The sequence below is a fragment of the Astatotilapia calliptera genome, chromosome 7, assembly GCF_964374335.1.
Source record: "Astatotilapia calliptera chromosome 7, fAstCal68.1, whole genome shotgun sequence".
NCBI classification, from domain to species: domain Eukaryota; kingdom Metazoa; phylum Chordata; class Actinopteri; order Cichliformes; family Cichlidae; genus Astatotilapia; species Astatotilapia calliptera.
This window is the reverse complement of record NC_137428.1, coordinates 7,192,154-7,217,152: the sequence shown is the minus strand read 5'-3', so window position 1 is coordinate 7,217,152 and position 24,999 is coordinate 7,192,154. Positions and strand designations below refer to the sequence as shown.

At 40.3% G+C, this 24,999-nt stretch overlaps 1 protein-coding gene across 3 annotated transcripts in view; it reads left to right on the top strand.

The window, feature by feature from the left end:
• The first annotated feature begins 6,062 nt into the window (after positions 1-6,062).
• sez6l (seizure related 6 homolog (mouse)-like) overlaps positions 6,063-24,999 on the top strand; it is a 109,050-nt gene continuing 90,113 nt past the window's right edge. For 2 of the 3 annotated variants that reach the window (XM_026172826.2, XM_026172827.2), the window contains exon 1: positions 6,063-6,425. In XM_026172826.2, coding sequence (XP_026028611.1) covers positions 6,329-6,425 — 97 coding nt within the window. In that variant the 5' untranslated portion in view covers positions 6,063-6,328. The remainder of the gene's footprint in view (positions 6,426-24,999) is intronic. The other variant, XM_026172825.2, reaches the window with a different exon arrangement.

Here is a 24,999-nt window from a genome sequence, read left to right as displayed (position 1 = left end):
AGACCTGATGCAGAATTGTTGTGACAACTCAGAACTGTGACACATAATAATCAGGTGGGGAGTTTCATGAAGCTTGCTTTTATTGAAAAGCAAGTATGTGCAAGTACTCTCACAAGTATTGCTCAAGTAATCATCTCACTGGAGCTGGGTTGTACAAATAGTTCACTATCAATAACACATGAACTATCATGGAGATATCTTCTCAGCAACACAGTTGTGAGATGCGTAATGAAATAATTACCATGTAAGACCCGCAAGGTGTAAGTACCCCATAATTACAAGTCAGGTTTTTACAGGAAACAATGAAATAATTAGACTGTAAGACTTGCGACTAAGGTGTAAGTACCCTGTAATTCAGTGTAATTTTGGACATGTTGCAGAAACATAATATTAACATCAATCGAAACAGTTTAGGGTGGCCTTAGGTCTGATCTCATGTTTCTTCTTCTGCAACTTTCTGGGCATCTCCTTGGAGATGACTCAGTCCGAGAGGTTTTATACCAGTTTATAATGTTTATTATTTTGTTACCATGTGGGCTGCACGTCATCTACCTCTGTGGCATTTTATGAATTAGACATGTGCAATTACCCTCCTTTGGCACATAGACAGGTGGTATGGTCATGTTCGACACCGAAACGCGATGGTTATAATACCTCTCTTTTGCACACACGGTGGAATAGACCCTTCTTCTCTTGTCTTCAGCACGCTACCACTTATTTTAAATTTACCGGAGGTTGTGTGGTTTCTTTAGACAAACAGAACAAAGATCAACGATTAACAAAAGACATACATTTATCCCACTTTGCTGCTTTATAAAAAGTATGATATCCTAAACAACATTAAAACACATGTGGTACCACAGAATTGTCACTATGTTGTTTTGTACAGTCTTCTTTGATTAAGACAGTTTCATTACAATGAGTACTTATTATTATTACGTCCTCAAAATTTCCCGCATGATTTCAAATACAAGGTACAGTTCATCAGATCCTGTTCCTTTTAAACACTCACAGGGCTCTTAACCCAGCATTTCAACCATTTTCTCTAAAAAATACTTTGAATTTTCAAATATTTCCCAATATTATTTAGAGATGACCCTTTTGCAGGCAACACTCCTGTTGCCGTGACAACCACCTCTTGTCCTTCAGTCAAATAAAAGTTACTTTTTTTGAGCTGAGTACTAAATCAGATAAAAAGTCTGAGAGATTAGATAGAAAGTCTAAGTAAGGCCCAAGTAGACAACAGATAACAACAAATAAAACTAGGTTTTGAATTTCCAAGTTCTCCTGCTAGGGAAAACAAGCTAAGCATCAAGCTTTCAAATGAATTAAAACTCTGTCTGGGTCTTTGGTTGGAGCTGGAATGGGATATTGCTGTCGCTCCCCCTTCTCGGCCTGTGCTTCGAGAATTCTGAGAATTAGTGTGACTGGGGCTTTTGATTAATTTAAACTAACATATTTATCCTGATGTAACTAGGTTTCTGTAAAGCAAAGTAAATCAGTTTATTGATCAATTATGAATCAATTATTATTCAATAGGTGGGAATGTGAGTGCAAGGAAGCACGGTATCTTGCACTTTCCCTAGCACTTGAATGCAGGCTACATTTGTGGATCTGTGCAAAGCTGACAGCATGAGGACGTTTCAAGAGCCCAAGTACTGTAGACTGCTGCAAAAGTGCAGGTTTGTTTCTTCCTGTTCACAGGAAGGAGGCACCACAGAAAACATCAATTAACTTTTGACTTTGTGGTAACTGCATCTTGAAGTGTCAGAAGCTCAAAGTAACAAGCAAAAAAATCATTAGGTGCTTCTGTTAAATCTTCCATGATACTAGAAACCAACCCTGAAACTCAGATGGACACACCTGTCTGTTTGAAGGGATCATTTTAAAAGTTTTTATCACCAAATTATTACTCACATTTTCTCATGCATGACAATGTGAAAGAGGGACTGAGAGAAGATTTTGGCCTCAGTCTGTAATTATCTATAGTTAGTTATTGTGTTCCCCCCCCAGCAGACTGTCTGTCCAGCTGTGTAGCAGGCAAGGGAGGCCCAGCTCCAGGACTTTGAAACAAGAGCAAAAAAAAGAGGCAGCTTTGTTGCTGTAACTTAGAAAACTAAAAGAAAAGCTATGAACTAGGGAACTGCAAATCTTGGAAACTAGAAAACTAAAGGAAAGACTAGGAACACACGAAAGACAGGACTCACAAGAAATGCAGGAACACGGCGTGAGTGAACAACACATCCTTAAACAAAGGGACATGCAGACAATATATACACACCAGGTATTTAGGAAGCTGGGAAACACCAGGGAATGCAGCTGAATGAAATAAGACTAACAAGACAGGGAGAAGCAAAACTAGACAATACACCGATGTTGACCAAGCCTATGAGCTAAACTTGAGGGCTGAAGCTGAAAATTGAGGATGGAACTGCTCAGGAGGCAGGCAACAGGTGGAGCCCGAGGGTCCTGCTCTGCCTGCTCCTGAGTGATACTCTTCCATAATAGTGGGTCACCTAGAAGACTGCCTGAGGAGTCCGGTCTCCTTTATTGACGCATGTTGCCTGCCTTTTAAGCTGGGATATTTGCCTGAGCATTATTTAAACCAAATTAGTGATTCCTGCTCCAATGTGGAAATCTGCTTCCTGTTATGCCATGAAAGATTAGTAACTCATCTTCTCCTTGGTTCAGATGTTCTGGCTTTTCCATGCAAGACAGTCACTTGTGGTCTAAAGCTCTGGAGACATTGTTGGACTTACCTTTCCTTGGATTTTACAGAGACTTTGTATCAAGCTCTGCTTGAAGACTCTTTAAAATAGTACTACTTTTACCTGCATTGTAAATGAAACCACAGAATTAGCCCTCCAAGGCTTGCATTTGAGTCCGGCCAGACTGATTGGTCCTGACAATTGATACATTTTGTTTTTCCATAAAGATGCAAGTAGAGATGGTGAAGATGGACAAGTTTAAATACTTTGGGATAACCACCCACAGACAATGCACAAGAAAGGTGAAGAAGAGAATGCAGGCCAGGTGCAGTGGATGGAGAAGAGTGTATTTGTGACAGAAGGGTAGCAGCAAGGGCGAAAAAGGTTTACAAGATGGTAGTGAGATCTGCTATGATGCAAGTGTGACCAAGTGGTCGGTGGGGTTAGATAAAAACAACAATGTCAACTAGTGGAAATATACATTTAAGAAAAATAGATAAAAACAAATAAAAGGCCACACAGATTCAAGGATGCACACCGAGGCAGGTTGGCTCCAATATTAATACAGTTTTATTTATGCTGATAAAAATAAAACATTAAGAAAATACTGAATGTAGCGTCGTAGTTGACAGTGTCCTAAAAGTACAATAAAACAACCATGGAACCGGGACTTGACAGCAGCCGTGGACCCAAACGAAAACCGCACGAAAAGAAAATCACTACAGCCGGCACCCAGTGCTGTACAAAGTGTGAAACCACCACCTAAGGTCCCAGGGCCACTGGCATGTCCTAAAACTAAAACTTCAATCTTTAATAGCCTAATATAAACGCGCGCGCGCACACACACACCCCAACTGGTAGGCTTACACCCCACGAGTCAAGCCACAGCGTGTGCTGGTTGTAATTGTCCAAGCCTCGATCACAGGCCGGTCTGGCTCCCCACAGACTGGAATCGGCAACTGAGGTGGATTAAAGTTCTCAGCACGACACTCGGGCAGAGGATCGCTCTACCCCGATCACAGAGGGGTGGGTGCAAGCAGCAGGTCAGAATAAAATTTAATAAAATCAGGCGAACCAAAAAAAGAAAAGAAAAAGTAAGCCCACTTAATAAAAACAGTTCCACGAAAATAAAAGACGACACCAGACAAGACAGCAGCTCCACCGAGGAGGAGCCCTCACAACAGCGGCTTCCAATTAAGGTCGGGCGGTTCGCCACGGAGAGGTCAAGGCAGCAATCAAACCCTAAAACAAAGGATAAATGTAACTTTAGCCTCCTGTAATTGTGAATGCTTATAGTTTGAGCAGCTTAACCCAGGACCGGAGGCGCTATCCTGCACTACCAGAGAACTCGGGCACCTCTCTCCGCAACGCTGGAGTGAAACAGAAACGGTGTTCTGGGAATCCATCCTACCTGACAAACCATACTACCCGTTGTTTCTGCGCATGCGCACAACACGAGATCAAGTGGCGAACCGTACTGCCTTTGTGAATATTAGCCAGAAAAATACTCTAACGGGTAAAATGAAGTGGCAAACCGTCCTGGCTTTATAATTATGAGCTACAAACATATTCTGATGGGCAAAGTTAAGTGGCAAATGGATACACAGGTGGATTCACAATTAACCTAGTTGCGTAGCCCAGAGCGAGCGCAGGAGAGAGCGAGGGCGGTAGAGCGAGCGAGGGAGAGAGAAAAGGAGAAAGGCGAGTAGCCCATCCGGCTACATAAGGTTTAGAAACAGTGGCACTGATGAAAAGACAGGAGGCTGAGCTGGAGTGAAAGAGGCAGATGATTGGCTTGGAAAACATTGAGCGGTCTCCATAGCCAACATATGGAAAAATGAAGCTAAAAGGAGAAGTTTCCATGTATTTTCCATATTTTCCTCCTGTGTTTTCTCTGACTGCGTCTTACTATCTGTGCGAATCTGTTCAGTTCGTTCCTCTGTTAATTTGAAACTTTGGTCCTCATTGGCTGTCTTATTTTTTCTTTACTTTGTTCTTCTTCCTGTTAAGTGTTGATTGTCTTTAGTCTGCCTGTTCTCAGTGTTTTGGGGACTTGTTGTGTAAAGACTCTAAAAAGACTCTTTGAATTTAACCTATTCACTGGGAGCTTTTCTTCAACAAGCTGACTGCTGTCTGTCTGATTATCTGTTTAATTTCCCCATTCATACATTTGATAACAAAACACATACCAGAATGCTGTATACCTTGATATTGTAGAGTTATTATCAGTTTATAACAAAATGTACAGCTGAGCCTTTATAACAGTCCCCCTGTGGAAAGTAAGGGAGCTGCAAATTGTTAACTAGTTCATCTTCACTGAAATATTTATGGTACATTACAGTAGCAAAAACAGTTGAAATTAAATTAATCTGTACGTCACTTTAGACATAAAACACACTTATCAGTAAACAATCATTTATCAGTTGCACAGATCGACAAAAATGTATTTCATGTCGTGTTGAAGATGATCTAAATATCTAAAGGATGATGAGTGTTAAAAGGGAGGCAACATTTTGAAATGTGTAATACATGTTTAAAATGTAAATATTTAACCTTTACATCTTTTTCATTGCAAATCACCAAACTCAGTCTTTCTGGGTCTGACTAATATCACACGTTCCTAATTAAACCCTCTAATCACCATTAGTTTGATCCATATTATTTATCTTCAGCTGTCCGAGTTTCCTGTCTTTCAGGTCACAGCTAATTATCAGATGTTATATCATTCATTTTTTCCATTACCAGGCATTACTCTTATTACTCCAGGTCGATTGAACTAACTTTCCAATCTCAACTCAGAGTTTGTTAAATCTGTTTTCTGTACCAGGTCCACTTTCCTGTTCTAGGTCTCACACGTTACTTTTTTCCCTGATGGCTCTTGGTATTGTGGATTTCTATGCTTTCTTGCTTTTACGACTTGAAACTTTCTGTATTTTATTTCAGAGCCAATGTGCTCAGAATATATTATAATATTTGATGCATATAATACCCTGAAGGACCCAACCTGGGAGTATATAAAATCAATATTATTTTCCAGCCTTCCTTCTGTCCTAGAGCTCCCTCTAAAGCGTTGGATTGCAGTGGCTACAACATTAGTGCCAACCTGAGGTGAAATGAATCCTCAGTGGGCCTTCCACCTCCATGACTCCTCCATTCACCCCACCAATTTTCCAATTCATCCAGAAAATTTGCGCTACCTGGAACAACGTTATTTTGCCTCTCTCTCTCTCTCTCTCTCTCTCCCTCCGTTATGTAAGTGTGCCCTTATCTTGCTGCAGCCTACTGTCAGCTTGACACAAATACAGACCGTCACTCTCTGAGCAAAAGTTTCATTATCATTAAGGTCGGGCTGCGTGTGTGGAGGAGGTGGGCGGGTGAGAGGGAGAGAGAGAGGACTGAGGAGTCCGTGGAGAAGCGGCCGGGAGGGTGGAGAGGCAGATCTCAGGCAGAAAGCAGGAGGCGCTGCTTGCAGCCAGTCAGAAAGATGCTGCTCTGACATGCGGACCCCCAACGATCTTGACCGCGACACTACGCTTCTACGTGCCCGCCTGACCACAGATAAACCAGCTGACACTCTTTTCTTCTCTTGAGTCTCTCTTCTCTGCACTGGGTTTGTTGCCATGCCGCCGGCCGCCTGCTCGGTCGATTACCGACTCCGCTGCATGTTGCCCGCGGTGCTGTGGATCGGGCTGCTGTGGAGCAGCGTCTCAACAGCAGGTATGCGTTTGATTTCTCGTGCGAAACCAGAGTGATGTCTGATTCTGCGCGTTTCTGCGCTCTCTGTCCTTCTGCGTCTTGGTTCGCATCCAAGTGGAATGACAGAGGCGCCAGTTGAGTTTTTATGCACCGCAAAAACACCTCGTCTCCGGGCATCCCTCTGCTCCTCTCAGACACCTCCTCTCGCGCGACTCGCAGTAGGGCAGGGAGAGGAGCGAGTCTGAAGCAGCGTCTCGCTGTTTACTGCGCCAGCAGCTCCAACCACTTTGGCACAGCAGTACGGGCTGCACATGCAGCCTCAAATCCTCCGTGTGGACACGAGTCCATTCGTGTGCGTGGGAGCCACGATCAGGCACGAGTGGATGCAGAGACAAAGAAAAATAGAGAAATCACCAGTCAGCCAGCTCCGCAGTTAATTGGGAGAGGGGATTCCTCGAGTCTGAGCATCAGCATGCAAATTAGAAAGCAGGCTGACACTAAGTGAGGAACAAAGTTGATGTCTCAACACTATCTATCTATCTATCTATCTATCTATCTATCTATCTATCTATCTATCTATCTATCTATCTATCTATCTATCTATCTATCTATCTATCTATCGAAAAGTTAGCGTTCTAATCCCTGATATTTTTTGGGACCCTTCTTTCACTTAGAAATAAGTCTTCTGTGTAGGCCACTTCTTATTTTTCACCATAGTGGTGACCTTATGAAGAAAAAAAAATACTCAAAGAAAAGAAAATGGTGGTGAATGGATGGTTTGCCTTGGTTGAAACTAGCTGGCAGCTCATAGCTTCCCATTTTGACCTTTTAACTACCATCATTTCAGACCATTGAAATGGTGGCACCATCGGTGAAAGCCCCATGTTTAGCTAAACCTCTTATCCTGGCCTAAAGATGTTGTTGTTCCTAAAACCAACAGCATGGAAAATGCTCATGCCATGTTTCCTGCTTCTAATTTAGGTGACATTCAGTGAAATCTTTATGGACGAAGGTAACAATAGGTGGGTTGCAAGGAAAAAGAAAATTCTTAAATGAATAGGAATTACCTGAATCATTCCACTCCTTCAGTGAAATGATCCAGAACATTTGTCCCTTTGGGAAAGGGTCACTGTAAATCAAATTGTTGTGAATGATCATCTTCAGATGAGACTGTTTTCTACAGTGATGACAATAACCTGATCTGTAGAGAAGGAGAGCTTACTGAACATTTAGAGGACAAAAAAGTGAGAAACCTGTGCTATTTGCTTTACAGTCATTTCATCTTTACTTGCTGAACACCTAAAGGAGATTTTGTGTTAAACAGCATTTGTTGCAGCCTCATCAACTGCAAAGGGCACTGAAGCTGTTGTGACAGCATGTGGTTGTCTAACGTGTTTGAACATGTTTATGTTGCATTTTCCTTTCATTTTTCTGTGTATGTGGTCATTTGGGTTAAAACGGTAGCTTTTAAATGTATTCAGATTCAGCATTTATCTCTCTTTATTGTGCCCTCTGTTGCAAGTGGTGGAGTCTGTTATTCCTGCACTGGGTTCAAATAAAATCAGAATGATAATCCTTTAACTGTCATTAAACATCAGACGTTCAACGAAATATAGAAGCAGCTACCTGGTAGCAGCATTTAGAATAAAAAAATAATAAAAACAAAGAAATAGCTAACAAAAACAAATCTAAAAATACCAGCTATAAAACTGTGCAAATGTACAAGGTATATACAAATGTGCAAGGTTGGTCTCAAGTATTGCACTTGTCTTGTGTGGTAGTGATGTGTATGTTTATGTGTGAGTGTGTGTTACTGTATGTGTGCATATGTGTGTGTGTGTTGTATGTGTGAGAGGTACTGATGTGTGACTTTAAGTGGGGCGTGTGTTCATGGTCCTGGTTTGGATTAACCTGTAGAATCTCCTAAAGGCCTACAGGTCGAACAGGTGGGATGCAAGATGTAGGATGGGTGGAGTCTCTCAGCTCTGTTCAGGCAGTGGGATGTGTAGATGTCTGCAACAGAGGGGAGTGCGTAGCCGATGATCTTCTGTGCAGTATTGACTACTCTCTGGAGCGTCTTCCGCTCAGCCTGGGTGCAATGTGTGAACCACACTGTGATACACTATAGCGAGTGGTAGAAGGTCAGCAGCTTCTCACAGATGTTGTTCCTTCTGAGCACTCTCGGGTAGTGCGCTTTGGGGTCTTTAGGGACTAGTAAAGCGCTATATAAATACAGGCCATTTACCATTTACCATAGTGCAGATGCTGCTGTGACTTCCTGATGATGGTGGAGGTGTTTGCATTCCAGGAGAGGTCAGCTTATGTAGCGTGGAGGCAGGTCTACTCTGTGCCTCCTACAGTCCAGGATCATCTCCTTTGGCCTTGTGTTGTTTACAGCCAGATTGTTTACTGAACACCACACAGACATATTCAGCACCTCATATCCTGTACTGTGATGGGGTTTCAGAGCCCATCACAGTCTCTGCTATGCAGATGACACACAACTTTATCTATCATGAAGCCAAATAACACACAGCAATTGGTTTAACTGCATCCAGGTCTTTATAAAGACATGAAGAACTGAATGACATCTAATTTTCTGCTTCTAAATTCAGATCAAACTGACGTTATTGTACTTGGCCCTGGAAATTTTAGAAATATACTCTGCCATCCTGATTGTTACTCTAGATTCCTACTCTGGATGGCATTACCTTGGCCTCCAGTAATACTGTGAGGAACCTTGGAGTAATTCTGATCAGGATATGTCCTTCAATGCTCATATTAAACAAATATGACTGCTTTCTTCCATTTGTGCAACATCTCTAAAGTTAGAAATATCCTGTCTCAGAGTGACGCTGAAAAACTAGTTCATACCTTTATTACTTCCAGGCTGGACTATTGTAATTCATTATTATCAGGATGTCTTAAAAACTCCCTGAAAAGCCTTCAGTTAAACCAAAATGCTGCAGCAAGAGTCCTGACAGGGACTAGAAAGAGAGAGCATATTTCTCTAATCTTGGCTTCCCTTCATCGGCTTCCTGTTAAATGCAGAATTGAATCAAAATCCTGCTCCTCACATGCAAGGTCTTGACTAATCAGGGCCCATCTTATCTTAATGACCTTGTAGTACCATATCACTCCATTAGAGCACTTTGCTCTCGAACTGCGGGCTTACTTGTTGTTCCAAGAGTATTTAAAAGTAGAATTGGAGGGAGAGCCTTCAGTTTTCAGGCCCCTCTTCTATGGAACCAGCTTCCAGTTTGGATTCGGGAGACAGACATCATCTCTACTTTTAAGATTAGGCTTAAAACTTTCCTTTTTGCTAAAGCATGTAGTTAGGGCTGGATCACGTGACCCTGAATGCCCCCTTAGTTATGCTCCAATAGGTGTAGGCTGCTGAGGGATTCCCATCCTATGATGCACTCAGTATTTTTTCTTCAGTCTCCTTTCTCACTCACTGTGTGTTAATAGACCTCTCTGCACTGAATCATACTTGTTATTAATCCCTTGCTCTCTTTCACAACATGTCTTTTATCCTGCTTCCTTCTCTCACCCCAACCAGTCGCAGCAGATGGCCGCCCCTCCCTGAGCCTGGTTCTGCCAAAGATTTCTTCCTGTTAAAAGGGAGTTTTTTCCTTCCCACTGTCGCCAAATGGCTTGCTCATAGGGGGTCATATGATTGTTGGGTTTTTCTCTGTATGTACTATTGTAGGGTCTACCTTACAATATAAAGTCCCTTGAGGCGACTGTTGTTGACATTTGGCGCTGTATACATAAAATCGAATTGAATTGAATCCCTGTATGCAGATTAGGGTTAGGGTAGTGTAGAACAGTGAGCTCAAAACACACATTTGTGGGGAGCCAGTTTTGAGTGTTCAAGTAAAGGAGAGGTGAGGAACGAGTTTGACAGTCTGTGGGCAGTTGGTGAGGAAGTTGAGGATCAAGGAGTAAGTGAGAGCCGGGACAGGTCAGACAGTTTCCTCACCAGGATGTTGGGGATGATTGTGTTAAAGGTTGAGCTGTAGCTATTTTGTCCTCACTTGACCTATTTGCTGTATAGGCAAACTGGTGGGGGTCTCCATAGGGAAGGTTATTCATGGTGGAATGGCTTTGAATGAAATGTTCCAGGTGCTTAGTGATGACAGGTGTGAGTGGAATTGAGTTCAAGTCGTTCAGGCTTAATAGCGGTGTTGATAGCTGACCAGACAGTAGAAGCTTCAGCTTTGCTAATTTGTGTCTCCCATATGGAGCGTTTGACTGTCGCTGCTTTTGGAGTATTTCAATGATCTGAAAATCATATCACTGGCTGTGTGGTAGAGACCACCCAAGAGCTTTGTGCTTCAGCTTAAATGAGTGAAACGTTGCTATTTTATTAGTCTTAGTCTTGAGTTAGCTTATACATGTGTTTGGAGGTAGCTTGCCAACCTTTATTATTTGAACCGTTCAGTGTTCCACCCTGTGCTCTAAATAGATCACTTCTTTAGAGTCTAGATTGGGTCAGCCCTAGGGGTGGGCGATATAAACGATATACGATAGAAACTATATAAAATTGGCCAACGATAGAGATTTTGACTATACCGCTCCATCGCGATAGCGCATGTTGATGATGTCATCAAGCTGCGCCTGTTTTGGTCGAAAGCATGCATTGGCTACAACAATTATCATCTGCAAATTATGCTGAGAGTCATAGCAAAGAGATGAAGCACTTTTGAAATATGGGGAAAGCCAAAAACTGCGGTTCCTCCACTTCCGTAACATTGATTCATTAATGTTGAATTCTCTCACAGCTGCTCTATGTTGCAGTATATTAATAACTAACCTTGTATTGTGGACGAATGATCTCAGTTGTTCTCCTGACTGAAGTTTGGCATCCTGCTATGCGATTGCATTTGTCCCTGACCACCAGAAACCCTCACGTTAACTTTTATTGAGTGGGAAAAAAAGTTGTTGTTCATCCTCCAGCTTCACTGTGCTAATGTTATGCTAACATAGCTGTGTAGCTAGCAATCACGTAATACAACATTATATACCAGGTAGTCCAACTTCAGTGACCCTGCAAATGCCACTGCTGTTTAGTTTTCTGTCTTCATTATTTTGGAAGTGGTAGCAGAGCTGTACGTTTTAATTAGTTTCAAAAATCTCTCAGTCAGAACATGGTATGTGATGTTTAGGTGGAAACTAGCGAGCTAACTTCCTGTTAACTTCTAACTCCGTTAAATTTAATAACTTCTGTTTTCATGGATGCCTGGATGTTAAACTTAATTGTTACACCTGGTAAAGCAGCAACGCTGATGATTTTATTAAATATTAAAGAATTTAAACCGTCTTTAACTCTCAGTGTTCGTTTGACTTTGGGGATGGAGTTTTGGACCCAGATTACTCTGCGAAGCTCCTCACTACGGCAGCCGTAATGCTCTGACAATCCATCAAGCAGTGCAGCTTACCAAAGTTGTACTAAAACATTTTTTAACAGATTTCTGCACGCCAAAATCGGTTCGAGGTCAGTAAGGACAACCAAAATTCATACATAAGGCACACTCTCGATTTTTGAGAAAATTAAAGGATTTTAAGTGTGCCTTATAGTGTGGAAAATACGTTATACAGAAGAAAAGAATATATCGCAATATATATCGTTACCGCACATGCTTTAAATTATATCGTGATATGAATTTTAGGCCATATCGCCCAGCCCTAGTCAGCCCCTAAGCTAATGTCGAATTCTCACACAAATAGCAACACCCATCTTTTATATACCATCTGTGGTGCAGTTCTTGAATTCACAAACATTAACATTAGAGTCTTTCTTCTTGCATGCAGAGGAGGATAGAAGCAATGTTGCTTTTAGCCCTAAACTCAGCAACCATCCATTGGAGTTGTAGAGACTGGATCCCTTATAAAAACCTGCAGGCAGATGGTTTTGACTTCTTCAGTGATTTCTCAGCACGCTTCAATCATCTTGCTAATCCTTGTCTGTCTTTTCTTCCCCTGTATTCTTGTACATTTGTTCAATTTGTGAGCGTGCCCCACCACCCCGACACACACACACACACACACACACACACACACACACACACACACACACACACACACACGTATCATGCACTGCATCATTGGTTTTTCTCACTGTTGGTGTATGTGTTTAATGAGCTTCCCCAGCAGAGATGTAGTGTTACAGAGCCGGCTCGTGATTGTGCGGTTATGTGTTAGTGTACGTACTAGTGTTTTTTAATGCGGATTGTGCCTGCAAATGAAGATAGACTGGATCATTGCGTGGTCTCATTTCTCAGGGTAAGAGTGATAATCTGCTAGAAAGAAAGCTTGACAACTGAGTAGAGATTCCAGAGCTCCAGCTGGGAAGCAAAACCAATTGCAGCTTGAATCCAGAGTGCAAAACAGAGATTTTTATTGACCCACACTGACAGTGTTTTTCTTGTAAAAATATCAATGAGGCATACCCGCTTCATTTAAAAAATATAGATCTTCTCTCCTCAAAAGAGCATCCATCTTGTAAGCCGCTTTTCTCCTCTACTCTCATCACAGCGCCTCTCCAACTTCCTTTCCCCAGTCTTCGTTCACTTGGCTTCTTTCTCTTCTTTTTTCTTTTCCCATTACTTGAGTGAAGAAGAAAAAAAATGGAACCAGGAGGCAGACAGAGGAAATTGTTTCTTCTGGTTGAATACACCCAGGCTTATTATGCAACAAGATCCTCAGGCACCAAACTTTAGAAAATATTGTGCCAAGTTAGCATCACAAAAAGAAACCAAATGAGAGGAAGTAAGGCTAAAGAGTAATGAACCAAGTTGAGAAATAAGAGCAGCAGAGAATATTAACTAGTAGAAAAGTAATATCTCGATTTCTGTATATGTCCACACCACATGTATACTTACAGACATTAAAATGGTTATTTTACACACTTACACACACCTGCGTAACCTAACATCACATTGATCCTACAAGCTGTACTTTAATTACAAATTTTTATACCACTAAACATGAGTGAAATTAGTTGGTGGGACAGAGGAGGGACAGGGACAGGGTGAGATAGAAGCAGGAGATCCACTGTGGTGACTCCTAAATGCGGCAGCTGAAAAAAGAAGAAAAGATCTCACATCAGTTTAGACCAAAAAACTGAAAACATTAATGTTATAAAACTGATTAGATTAGAATTAGGTTAGAATTCAGGATTTTGAGTAGTTTGGTTATGGTATGAGTGAAACAAAAATATTTTTCAATATTTTTTCATCTAAATACCTGAAAAAACCTGGACTAAAGAGTAAAATAATCAGCAGCTGGATTCAGAGTGGAGCAAATGCTATCAAACACTCTGAAGTGTAAAAACTGAAAAGGAGAACGTGCCAGTAAGGGGGATAATGACTTTGGAAACCTTTCATGTATAATATGAGGATTTTCAAGAGAAATGTTTTTTTTCTTTTTATCTTTAATCAAAAAATATAATAAAAGCTGTTTTTGAGACTCTGTTATCAAAGTGGCATGAAATTAAGATCATGTAACAATAATGTAACATAATATGTAACATAACAGTAATGTAATTCAGATTTGGTGACAGTGTTACGCCAGTAAAGCTTTTGTGATGATACCTGTGGAACATCAGTCACTGTTTATATTGTTGCAGTGTGAAACACTTTCATAGTTGCAGAGTTTGATGTTGGCTGTAAATATTGAGCTTTACTAATTTTAGCAGAGCTCATTTCAAGCGTTTTTGTGCTGTATTTGATTCAGAGAAGAATTACAGCATTAGTGGTGGGAAAAGCAGCTTTACAGAAAATGTTCACACTCTCAGTTTGTTTGTGTGTGTTTTTGTGTTTGTATACTTAAAAGATAGACTGTGTAGTTTATCTATAAATCTTGCAATCTTAACTTTATGTTGCAAAGAGAAACTACCAAGTCAATCATAATCAATAACAAGAAGTTATCAGGCTGTGGACTTGTCAAATTATAAGACATTGTAGAGCCTTTAGCACCACGTATTAATAGATTTAAATATATTATTTAAATATATTATTCAAAACTGTATTTTTGATTCAAAACTTGTGCACCCAATTCTTGTTTTTAAAGTCAATAAAACTGTATGCTGTACAATGTAATTTAATAATTAAAAGCCCCAAATTACCATGGCATTTTATGTATAGTTTACTTTGTGTAATATGCATTACTCAACTGTTAAAGCAGTCTTTTTCAAGGGTGCAATTTTGTCTGTCGCCAGTCTGTCAAAGGGCTAACACATAGAGACAGAAAACCATTCACGCTTACACTCACACCTATGGGCAATTTGGATTAATCAATTAACCTATCCCCACAAACTGCATGTCTTTGGACGGTGGGAGGAAGCCGGAGTACCCGGAGGGAACACACGCAAACACAGGGAGAAAATGCAAACTCCACACAGAAAGACACCAGCCTGATGGTGGAATTGAACCTTTTTAAGCCTTCTTGCTGTGCGGCAACAGTGCTAACCACCGTGCCGCAATTTTGCAATCAGTGTTTTCATAAAAGCCTTTTTTTCATGCATTTACTACTACTGGTAACAACACACACGAGGTTTAAGGCCTGGACAAGTTTAAAAGTTTTTGTCCTCCACAGTGGAAATTGCTGAAAATAAAAGTGGGTATCACTTTAGTCAGCTCCCAATTTTATAAATTCTGCACTCAGCTTTGTAGTCTCCAAAATAATTGAAATGCAGCCAGATGCTGCTCATTTCATATTTTCTCTTGTTTTTTTTACTTTTCCCTGACATCCTTGCATTTAAATCCATCTCCCGTCTCTGTGTGTACCTGGCGTGTACCACTACACTTGCTGTCTTTGAAACTTCTGTCCCCCTTCCTTTTTTTGCATAATGCTATGATCCTAGTCAGTCTTTGCATGTGTGTGCCCATCATAAAAAAGTCGCCATACACACAGCAGGTAAGAAAAAGGAGGTTCTTTTAAGACAGAGACAGGCAGGAAACAACTGCAGAACAGGCAGAGCACAGGTGGGCTTAAAGGGTTTGGCCTTTCATTTCTAGAAGAGCTCCTCAGAATATGAGTCTCTGATTCCCATGATTATACAGATCATTGTGCTGATGCTGTGTTTTCTTATGAACTACATAGCTGCAGAGGTCTGTGGTTGTCCACCCTTTTTGGGACAAAGCCAAAAAAGGTTAAGTTCTTTTAAAGTACAGTGGTCACTCGTTTATCGCGGGAGTTTCATTCTAAATAACCCACGATAGATGAAATCCGCGAAGTAGCCAGCTTTATTTTTTACAATTATTGTAGATGTTTTAAGTCTGTAAAAACCCCTCACTACATACTTTATACACATTTCTCAGACAGGCATGAACATTTTCACAATTCCCTCTCTTGTTTAAACACCCTCAAAGTTCAAACCTTTGTAGAAAAACAAGTCCAGTATTATAGAATGAAACCAAAGATCAAACCCTGTTTTCAGGTCCAGAACATGGTCACAGAGCAGCTGTGAGAGAATTCAACATTAATGAATCAATGGTACGGAAGTAGAGGAAGCAAGAAGAATGAGTTGAGTAAAGTTCGCTTAATGTGCCTAATAATTCAAAAAATACGGTAACTTCTACCTTCCTTTAGCATGTGCAGAAGTCCAACTTTTTGTGCAATGGTTAGCACCTTCCCCTGCCTCTGGGTGCTACCGCAGGAGCCTCTGACGATGCAAAACATTTCATCAACATTGTTGTGCTTGTTGGGGAGAAAACTTACAAACATACAGTAAAGCACTTTAGAGTCACACTGCCAGCGATCGAAGATTTATGTAAATTTTTCAAGCTGAACGTGTTCTGTTCTGTAAAAAAAGAAAAAAAACATGCAAAATTGCACAAAAAAGAAAATCAGCGAAACAGCGAGGCTGCGAAAGGTGAACCGCGTTATAGCAAGGGACCACTGTACAAATAAAATAGGTTAACACATTGATATTAGTATTAACTAACCAATCATTTTATAATAGTTTCATTTTATGGGAATTAACAGTACATATCCTGTGGCAACCCCTGTAGAGAAAATGTTGTATTTTAAGTATTATCTTTTCAGTTGGGAGTGTATCTATATCCCTGTTGGTGTTTGCTGCATCTGGAGTATAAATCCCTCACAAACTGTCTTTTCAGTGAGTCCATTTGCTCATTAGTCCCAAAGTCTCTAAAATATAGTCTGGGCTTCTGCGCAAACTTACAACATCTTATAACAACATCTTAGTGAATTATTAAGATTTGGGGGGACGTTATGTACCTCCTGTGCTGCCCTTCTGCTTCTAACCCAGGCAGTGTTCACATGTAAGGAAGATGCCCAAAGAAGTACCAGGTCTTAGCTGCAGTCATCTCTTCAGCTTGGCACATCTTCTAAGATCTTTATGACACAACTTTTATGAAGGGGTCTGAAAGTGTGTGTGTTTGCTGTTCAGTGTGATTTATTCTGTCTCAGCATCCATGATTATCCTCTCTAGGATGGCTTCAGGATTGCACAGATGCTGCTGACACATCCCTACAATAGAAGCAATTAAGCGAAGCTTAACTTTGTGTGCATCTGTTGTAATCCATGCTGTGTTTGCAGTTGAACTAAACTGTTTTGGGTTGGTTCTGCTTGAGGCTTCTTCTTTTTAGAGCTTTCCTCTTTAAAACTGTTATGGGGTGGAAGTAGTTTTAATGTTGTATTCTGTGTGTTTTAATGGTTTGGTTTTAAGTTGTGGTTTTACGCATGTCTGTGTACAGTTTGCATGCTTTTATTTTGAAGTTTTTAATCTTAATCAAAGAAAATATCCACACCTGCTCACTCTGCATGAAAGATGGGAAATTAGGGCAGACAGGGAGCATTCACAGTACAAAAGTGGCACATGCATGAAGGCAGCAGCACTTCAGCTTGAGCAGCAGCAGGATGAATAGGCAGAATGATGCCAAGAAGATTGGCCTTGAAACTGTTTGTGGAACTGTGGTTGAATATGATGGAGGAGTTGGACCCAGTAGGAAGGCCTTTCCAAGCAAGACATAACCGGTGAAAAGAGTGATTTCTGTGATGGTTGGTGCTAGAGCATCTATTTCAAGACTGTTGCACCTGTACATATATGTATAGGATGGACTTCTAGCTTGGTTTTGTCTTAGTTTTTTTTAATGCCCTTGGTTTGTTTTATTGTAAATAAATTGTTAACTGCTACACTTGAGTTTTTTCTCCTTGGCTATCACTTCCTTTTATTTTTTTCGCTGCTCTCTACCCGATGGAAAAGGACCCCCCTCTTCCTTCTCTCCCTCTCCCTTCTCCTTTTCCCTCTTCTTTACAAAAATGTGTATTAAACTATTTATGAATGGTTGAAAGGCACACAAATGTAAACATAATGAAGTTATAGATTAGCATTTTTTAAGGAAATGTAACTGTGGTCAGGTTATTTCAGTTTGATAGTTTCCTCTCAAAGGTCAGTACTCTCAAGATGGCCAGTGTCACTTGTTCAAATGGGCACTTAAAAGTTCATAAACGTTGAATACTTTGTGGAAACACTAATCGTAGCAATAGAATTAACTGAAGTTCTGTCACAGTTATAAAAAGTAATATTTTTAAGCCTTTAATGTAGAGTCAGTTGCTGTTTGATACTTTAAGATCTAGGATAAGGCATAACTCTCGTTTATGCGTTCCTGCATTTTAATGTTGTTACTGTACCTTACACCGTGTTCTGCATTTCCCCTGTTTTCATTCATCATTAGCTGCAGAGCACTAAGAGGATAGCATGATTCATTGTTGCTTAACTCAACCCAAGCACAGAGAATACACTACGCACGCACACAGACAGGCAGGCAGAAAAAGCTCAGAATTTCTTTTTTCTTTCTGGTCAAATACAAATTGCTGTGTCCATTACTTGAATCAACAAGTTCTCCAATAAAGCACATCCACATTGGAAGGATGGTGTTGTCATAAATACATTTCCATTCAGGAGATTGGAGCGGGAATCTGACACCTTTCACATGAACCTGCAGTTAAAAGTGCTTCAGATGACAAAACAAAAAGTGTTAGTGTTAAGTAATGCTGTGAGAAAGGCACATTTAAGATTGTGGGCTCTGGATGCAAAAATGAATTACTGGCAAGAAGTAAGAACAGAATCAACAGCTTAAGGCTGCCAGGAACAAGAGCAAAAACTAAACTGAGGAAATTTGCCCAAGAGAGAAAACAACCCTGGAAAGTTAGGCTGGGGAAAACCAGAGGCCTACACTACAAAGCAGGATTTTGTATTAACCAGGTAAACAGGTAACTGTTTTTTGAACTACAAAGTTGGATCACATCTTACCAGGGTACATCACCACCACAATCCATGCGGTGAACCTAAAAATACACAAAAAACAATAAGTTATCATCCAATTTGTTTCTCATCTCTTGGTTACCTTGTTAGGCTTCCTTACACATGCAAATGTTGGTTTTAATACTTTTTGGTTAGTCGATTTCAACAAAAAAATAAAAAATAAATAAAAATAGTAAAATTAACCTCAAGAGAATCATGTTAATAAATAAAAGGTTTTTGTGTTACCTGACTATTATTGAGGGGTATGGGACACATCTCTTAAATAAATCTGTTTTATTGATTTTTTCATTTTAATATTAATAACTAAAATGACATCTATGGTGTTACAGGTCAATTTCGACAGATAGATATTTACATCAAGAAAAGACAAAAAAAGGTTTTTTTTCAGCAGTAGACCTTTAATATATAGGACATATAGGGTACACTGACCATAGAAGCAGTGGAAGACTGAATGGCTATAACATAAAAAGAAAGGCAAGTGGTGCAAACCTGTCTCCTAAAACTCAAAAAAAGAAACCACGAAAGGAAGTAAGCCTGCTTCCCAAAAATGTCATGCTGTCCCTTTTAAGCAGAAGGCTACGCATACTCAGAGCTCCTGGTTGGATATGGTTGCTGAATTTGTTCAGAACCTTTGAGCTTCAAGATAGAAAAGGCAAATGACAGAATTCTTGGAAGGAAGAAAACTGTTTCCTCCCCTCACAAAATCTATATTTAACGCCTGCTACCCACAGTCGCAGTCAGAAAAGGCATTGAAAATGTTGTTCATTTTTGCTCCACAGCAAATGATGAATTGTGATCCAGAAAGAGATTTGATATGGTTGTCTGGGATTAAAGTGACATTTTGGAGTTTCAGTCTGAGTGAGTTACACCCACACAAACGCACCCTGACACTTTGCCCTGTCAAAGTCACTCCGAGCAGACTGGCAAAATCAAGTGTGTTTGCAACCAAGCCTTTAAAAAGTTAATATTCCCATTCCTATTTGCCTCAAAGCTAATAACCCATGTCACCGCTCTGCTCCCTTATCTATGTGCCTTTGATACGGGAATCCCACTGAAGAAGGTCTTTTGATGCAATCGGCAAACCTAGCCTATGTGTTATAATCCATTCTGCTGATAACTGCGCCTGTCATGCTGTCGAGTCGATGTGTTTGTCTCCACTCGAATAGCTTGGAAAGAGCTGGCTAAGTATTTTGTGATTGAGAGTATGTATGTTATTGCTGTTTGTTTTTTATTAATCCATGATATACTCCCATGTGGGCTGTAAGGTTCAATGCATCAGCTCTTCTCTGTTTTGTTGCCCCTCAAAGGACTGATTGATTGATTTATTCATGTCATGTGGTGCAGAGACTTACAGACCAGCAAACCCTTGTCTGAGCTTTTGAGAGATTTAGTCTCCAAAAAGTTAAGAATGTATTTAAAGGCTGAGAGAGACGCGCTAAGCCTTCAGCCTGGTCTAAGCAGAACTGAGCTTCCTGCAAGATGATGACTGCCCATGCAGGACAGTTGTTTTTGTTGAGCAGAATCACAAAGAAGTCTTAACAAAAGTCTAAAAAAAATGAAAATGTGTGAAATGCTGCTGCTTGCTGCAGCGTTTTCATTCTAAAAACATTTCTGGGTGGTTCAACTTAGAAAGACAGAAAGTACAGTTTGAAAGGATTATTTTGGAAGCTTTATGGGTTTCAATTTTTTATTTAGCTTCATATATATTTAAATTAATTTCCCACCCTCGAGGCAATCATTGCTTTCCATTATTTTCTGTGTACAACACAAATCAGCTTCCAGAGCCTTGAGATTTAGTTGTAATAGCTAATCCAATCACTGTATTTTTCAAAATTTTTACAGTTACAATGACACATTGTAACTAGATGGTAATGCAGTTGAGGAGAGGGATGGTTTTAACAAAAGTCAATAGCCTCTTGTCTTAGATAAACGAATGTACTTACCAAAAATCAGGCAGAGCTAAACTCCTGTTGGCTGATTCCTTTGTTTTCAGTTTCGTGCCAGATGCAAACCCAAGGGCTGCGTTTTTCTTTTAAATTCATTGTAAATGCAGGTTGCCAAACAGTTTTTATTGGATTCAACTGATGGCTTTGTGACAATGTACATGTAATTTTGATGTCACTGGGTCATTTAGGTATAGTTCTCAAGACAGGCCTCGATGCAGCTCCACTTATAAAAACCAGCTGTTGATATTTTTAGAGCCACTTTTAATTTTCTTAATGTATACCCTGCAAAGTCTTACAGTACCTACTGTAGAAATGCACAAAGAAAACCTTATGGAGACACACTTAGCTTGACACAACTGTTGCTGTAAAATATAAAAGAAAATGAATTGAAAGGACCCAGAATTTTAGAGCCATGCCACTGGGGTTTATTTTAAAACCTGCTTGTGGTAAGACATCTGTGATTGGATACTGAATCGTCCTATCATGTTGCTGCTCAAAACCAATCTGCTGTTCTAAAATTTATACTCAATTTAGATGTTTTGATGTACAGCTCCTCACTAGAACCCCCTCATATAAAATAAGCTATACTAGACACTTGAGACAGAGATTCAGCTTTTTCTAATCCTCTCCAGTTAGTTCGCATTTACAGTTCTATACTGTCAAAGATCTTAGTGGTGCTCCTAGTTTGCAGTTTTTTTAGCAGCTTAGAAGTGCAATGAATGAAACGAATGAAGAAAAAAAAATGAATTGCTGCTGTTGTTTTATATTTCTGAAAAACAACAGAGAAATAAAGAAGACATCACATGTATTGCTTTCTTTTCATTTCATTATTTATTACTAAATGCTCTCCATGTTGACATCTGGGTCATGGCCACTCAAAGTTCAAGCTTGAAGCATTTGTCTCTTCTTCTCTGGCTCTTCAGCTCTGCTCCCTGTCCCCCTCACGACTGATGTGCCTGGTGCAAACATACATGTACGTTTTCAGGGTGCGGGGTGATGTGGTGTGGTTTTTGTAATCAAGAGCAGGAAATACATTAGAACATGAATAAATATTAGAAAGAAGAAGCCTTGGTTCCCGGGTATGATAGGAGAACTCATAGTCCTGCAGATGTTCAGGGATTCTATGGATCCTGCTAGGACGGGACTTAGTGCATCATCCCGATCTCTGGATGTAGCCATGTCATGTAGGTGCAGCACATCTGGTTCGAGGGACTACTTTGACCAGAATGGTGTACGTCAGTTCAGTGCTGGGTTGTGCTATGACAGTTATCTTGGTCAGAAGGAGAGGCTGACATCCAGGGAGTAGATTGTATGAGGTGGAGTTTATTTACATGCAGATGGATGGTACAAGGACGTATGGCATAGTGTAGGAGGATGTGTCATGTTGGCCATGTTGCATGGTTTCTGCGATCAAGAACATGAGATACATTAGAACTTGAATAAGGATTAAAGGGTAATACAGCTGCCCACGAATTCCACCACAACAAATATGCTAAGGAAATGGATCGATCTAATACCGCTCCTTAGGAGCGTTCACATTTAGTTAAGCACTATTCAAATAGGCCACAAGCTGTAACTTCAACACAAGGGATGAACTATTTATATTGAGGCAGGTGGTCAGGAGTCAACCCATCTAGTTAGCCACTACATAATACACCCATATTACGGCATTCAAAGTCACATGAATTGGTAAAAGGAACAAATAAAGCTGGAACAAGGCCAGAAACTATCAAATTACTGGGCCACACAGCTTTTGCTAATTAGCATATATGCCAAAGATAGTTAGAACCAATATGCACAAAAGTAGTAGGTTGAAGCATTGAACTCATGTTTATTCATAACAAACACAGAATGGGCTATTTGCTTTGGTTCCCAGCAGCTCTATCCTGCATCCTCAGCCCAGAAACTAAGTCAGGCTGTCCAGGTCAGGAGCTAATCCCATGACTGCACTAAGGCATCTGGGTAATGTAGTCCACCCTAACACAGACCTTTCTACAATTGGTTCAAATGACAAGGAGATGGTGTCTTTGCATCAAGTTCAACAGATTTATATAGCAAACGTTACTTACATAATTTCCTACTATGTTTATAATTTAACAGGAAACGGGACACAACCCTTTTCTCTTTTTCCTTGTCTTCATAACTTTGCTCATAACTGCTTTGATTCTTTGCTTATACCAAGGCTGCTGTGCGAATAGCGTTACCTTAAGCCAGTTTGCATTTGTTTCTTGTCCTTGTTCAGCTGGGTGTACGTGATTTAAGTGTCTGATCAGGTTTTTTCAACAAAGGCTTTGATGTTTTAGTTTGTGTCTTCGGTTACAGTTTCCGTACTATCCACATCTTAGTGAATGACTGTGAGTGTGCATGCAACTATTTGTGGTGCTGTGCATGCATGAAACAGACCAGGTTGTAATGGAACATGAGAGACTAATGGGGCATTTCTGGTCTCTGGACATTTTTTAACATAGCTGGTAACATGAAAACACAGATATGTATAGACTGGGCTAAAACATGCACGCACACTAGAGTGAACAGCATAACTTGCAAAAACAACTAAGAACATGGGAAGTCATTAATGGTCATGATTGTCTAAAGCAGTCAAAGTGTATCAAGATTTTTAGTCCGAGGAGAGTTGGAGCTGTCTCTTTTCTTTGGCATCACTCTCTTACATCCCTCTCTTTCCCTTCCTTTCCCCTCCAGCCCTCCCTACTGCTAAATGGAGGCAGGCAGGAGTGTGAGGAGAGTTTCAATGACTTGATGTCTGCAAGTGCACTCTCATTCCAATGTTTCTGCTTAGTTGAGTAGCTAACAAACATGTAGTCTTTAGCACGCACACACAGATTTGTATTGCTGTTGCATACTTGTTAGAAACTTCATTGACTGTATTCATTCCCATTCCCCCTGTGACATTTCCATTTAATCCTATCCTAATCTAAGCTTCTAAACCCAAATCTTACTCTGCAGCAGCCCTGAAAAGAAGTAAAAATTTTCTGACTGGAATATTTTCTTCTTCCTCCTTTCTTTTTGAGGACATTTAATCCTTGTGGGGATTAAATAGGAAGACGTGTAGAGTTCCAAAACTGTGGCAGCAAAGAACACACTACTTTAAAATGTTTTGACTTTTCAGCATGTTCATTTTACTGCAGCTACTTCATTTTTCACATACTGTAGCACTCCACCTCCACCTCATTGACTAGATTATTTATCAAGGGATTCTCGGCACTAGTGCTTCTAATGCCCATGCTATGAAAAACATATTTATAAAATGTAATCGCTGATGTGAAATGTGAGGCTCAGCCATCATAGAAGTCCTTGATAGTCTTCTCTTTCTCATTGATGTCCACCTGTGAGCTGTGACACAGTGCGCTATGTACAAACTGCCATGAACTTTTAAAAACGCCAAGACTGCATCATAGCAGAAACCACAAGAAGCAAAAATCTGGCTATCTGGGTTTTCAAGATTAAAGATTAATTTATGTTTCTTCTACAGCACACTGGTTTCTCTTTTTCTAGAAATTCTGGATGACTGTCACATGATGATCTGTCAGGTCCAGCATCACTTGTGACCTTGTCTGCCAAAAAAGGTCATCTCTGTAACACCAAAGAGGCACTTGTCTCTATTCAGTTTTAGTCCGTTCTTTTTAACTCTCCGTTAAAGTTTCTTCAGCCTTTCATCGTGTTGTTGTCTTGTATTTCCTCAGACGATGAGGTCATCTATGTAGACTCTGGTGCCTTCCAGCCCTTCTATTAAGGACTCCATTGCTCTGTGGAAGATCTCTGGTGCTGATTTAATGCCTAATGGGAGCCTTAAGAAACAGTAACACCGAAATGGTGTGTTGAAGGTAGTGTACCTGCTGCTTTCTGGGTCTTGCCTCAGCTGCCAAAATCCACGTGAAGCATCCAGTTTCCAAAAAAACGTAACCCCTGTCATTTCACTCATTATTTCCTCTCTCTTAGGGATCTAATAATGCTCTCTTTTAATATTTTCATTTAGATCTTTGGGCTCAAGGCAGACTCTTAAAGTATATGTATTTTTTTTCTTGACACACGTGATAGAGTTCACCCAGTCTGTGGGCTCTTCCACTCGTTCAATGACACCCATCTAAGTCATTCTTTCAAGCTCTTTTTTTCAAACTAGCCCTGGGTGGAGCAGGCACTCTCCTCAGGGCTGTTCGATATAACGATATATATCGGATGACGATATGAAAACGTCTATCGTTTCATATTACGCTATTGTTTGTTTGATGGTGCTGCAAAAGAAACTCTTTTTTTCATCTTTTTGATGGTCACTGTAGATTTTCTTAAAGTCCTCTCTTGCTCTTATATTTAATATAACCACACTACGGACGAA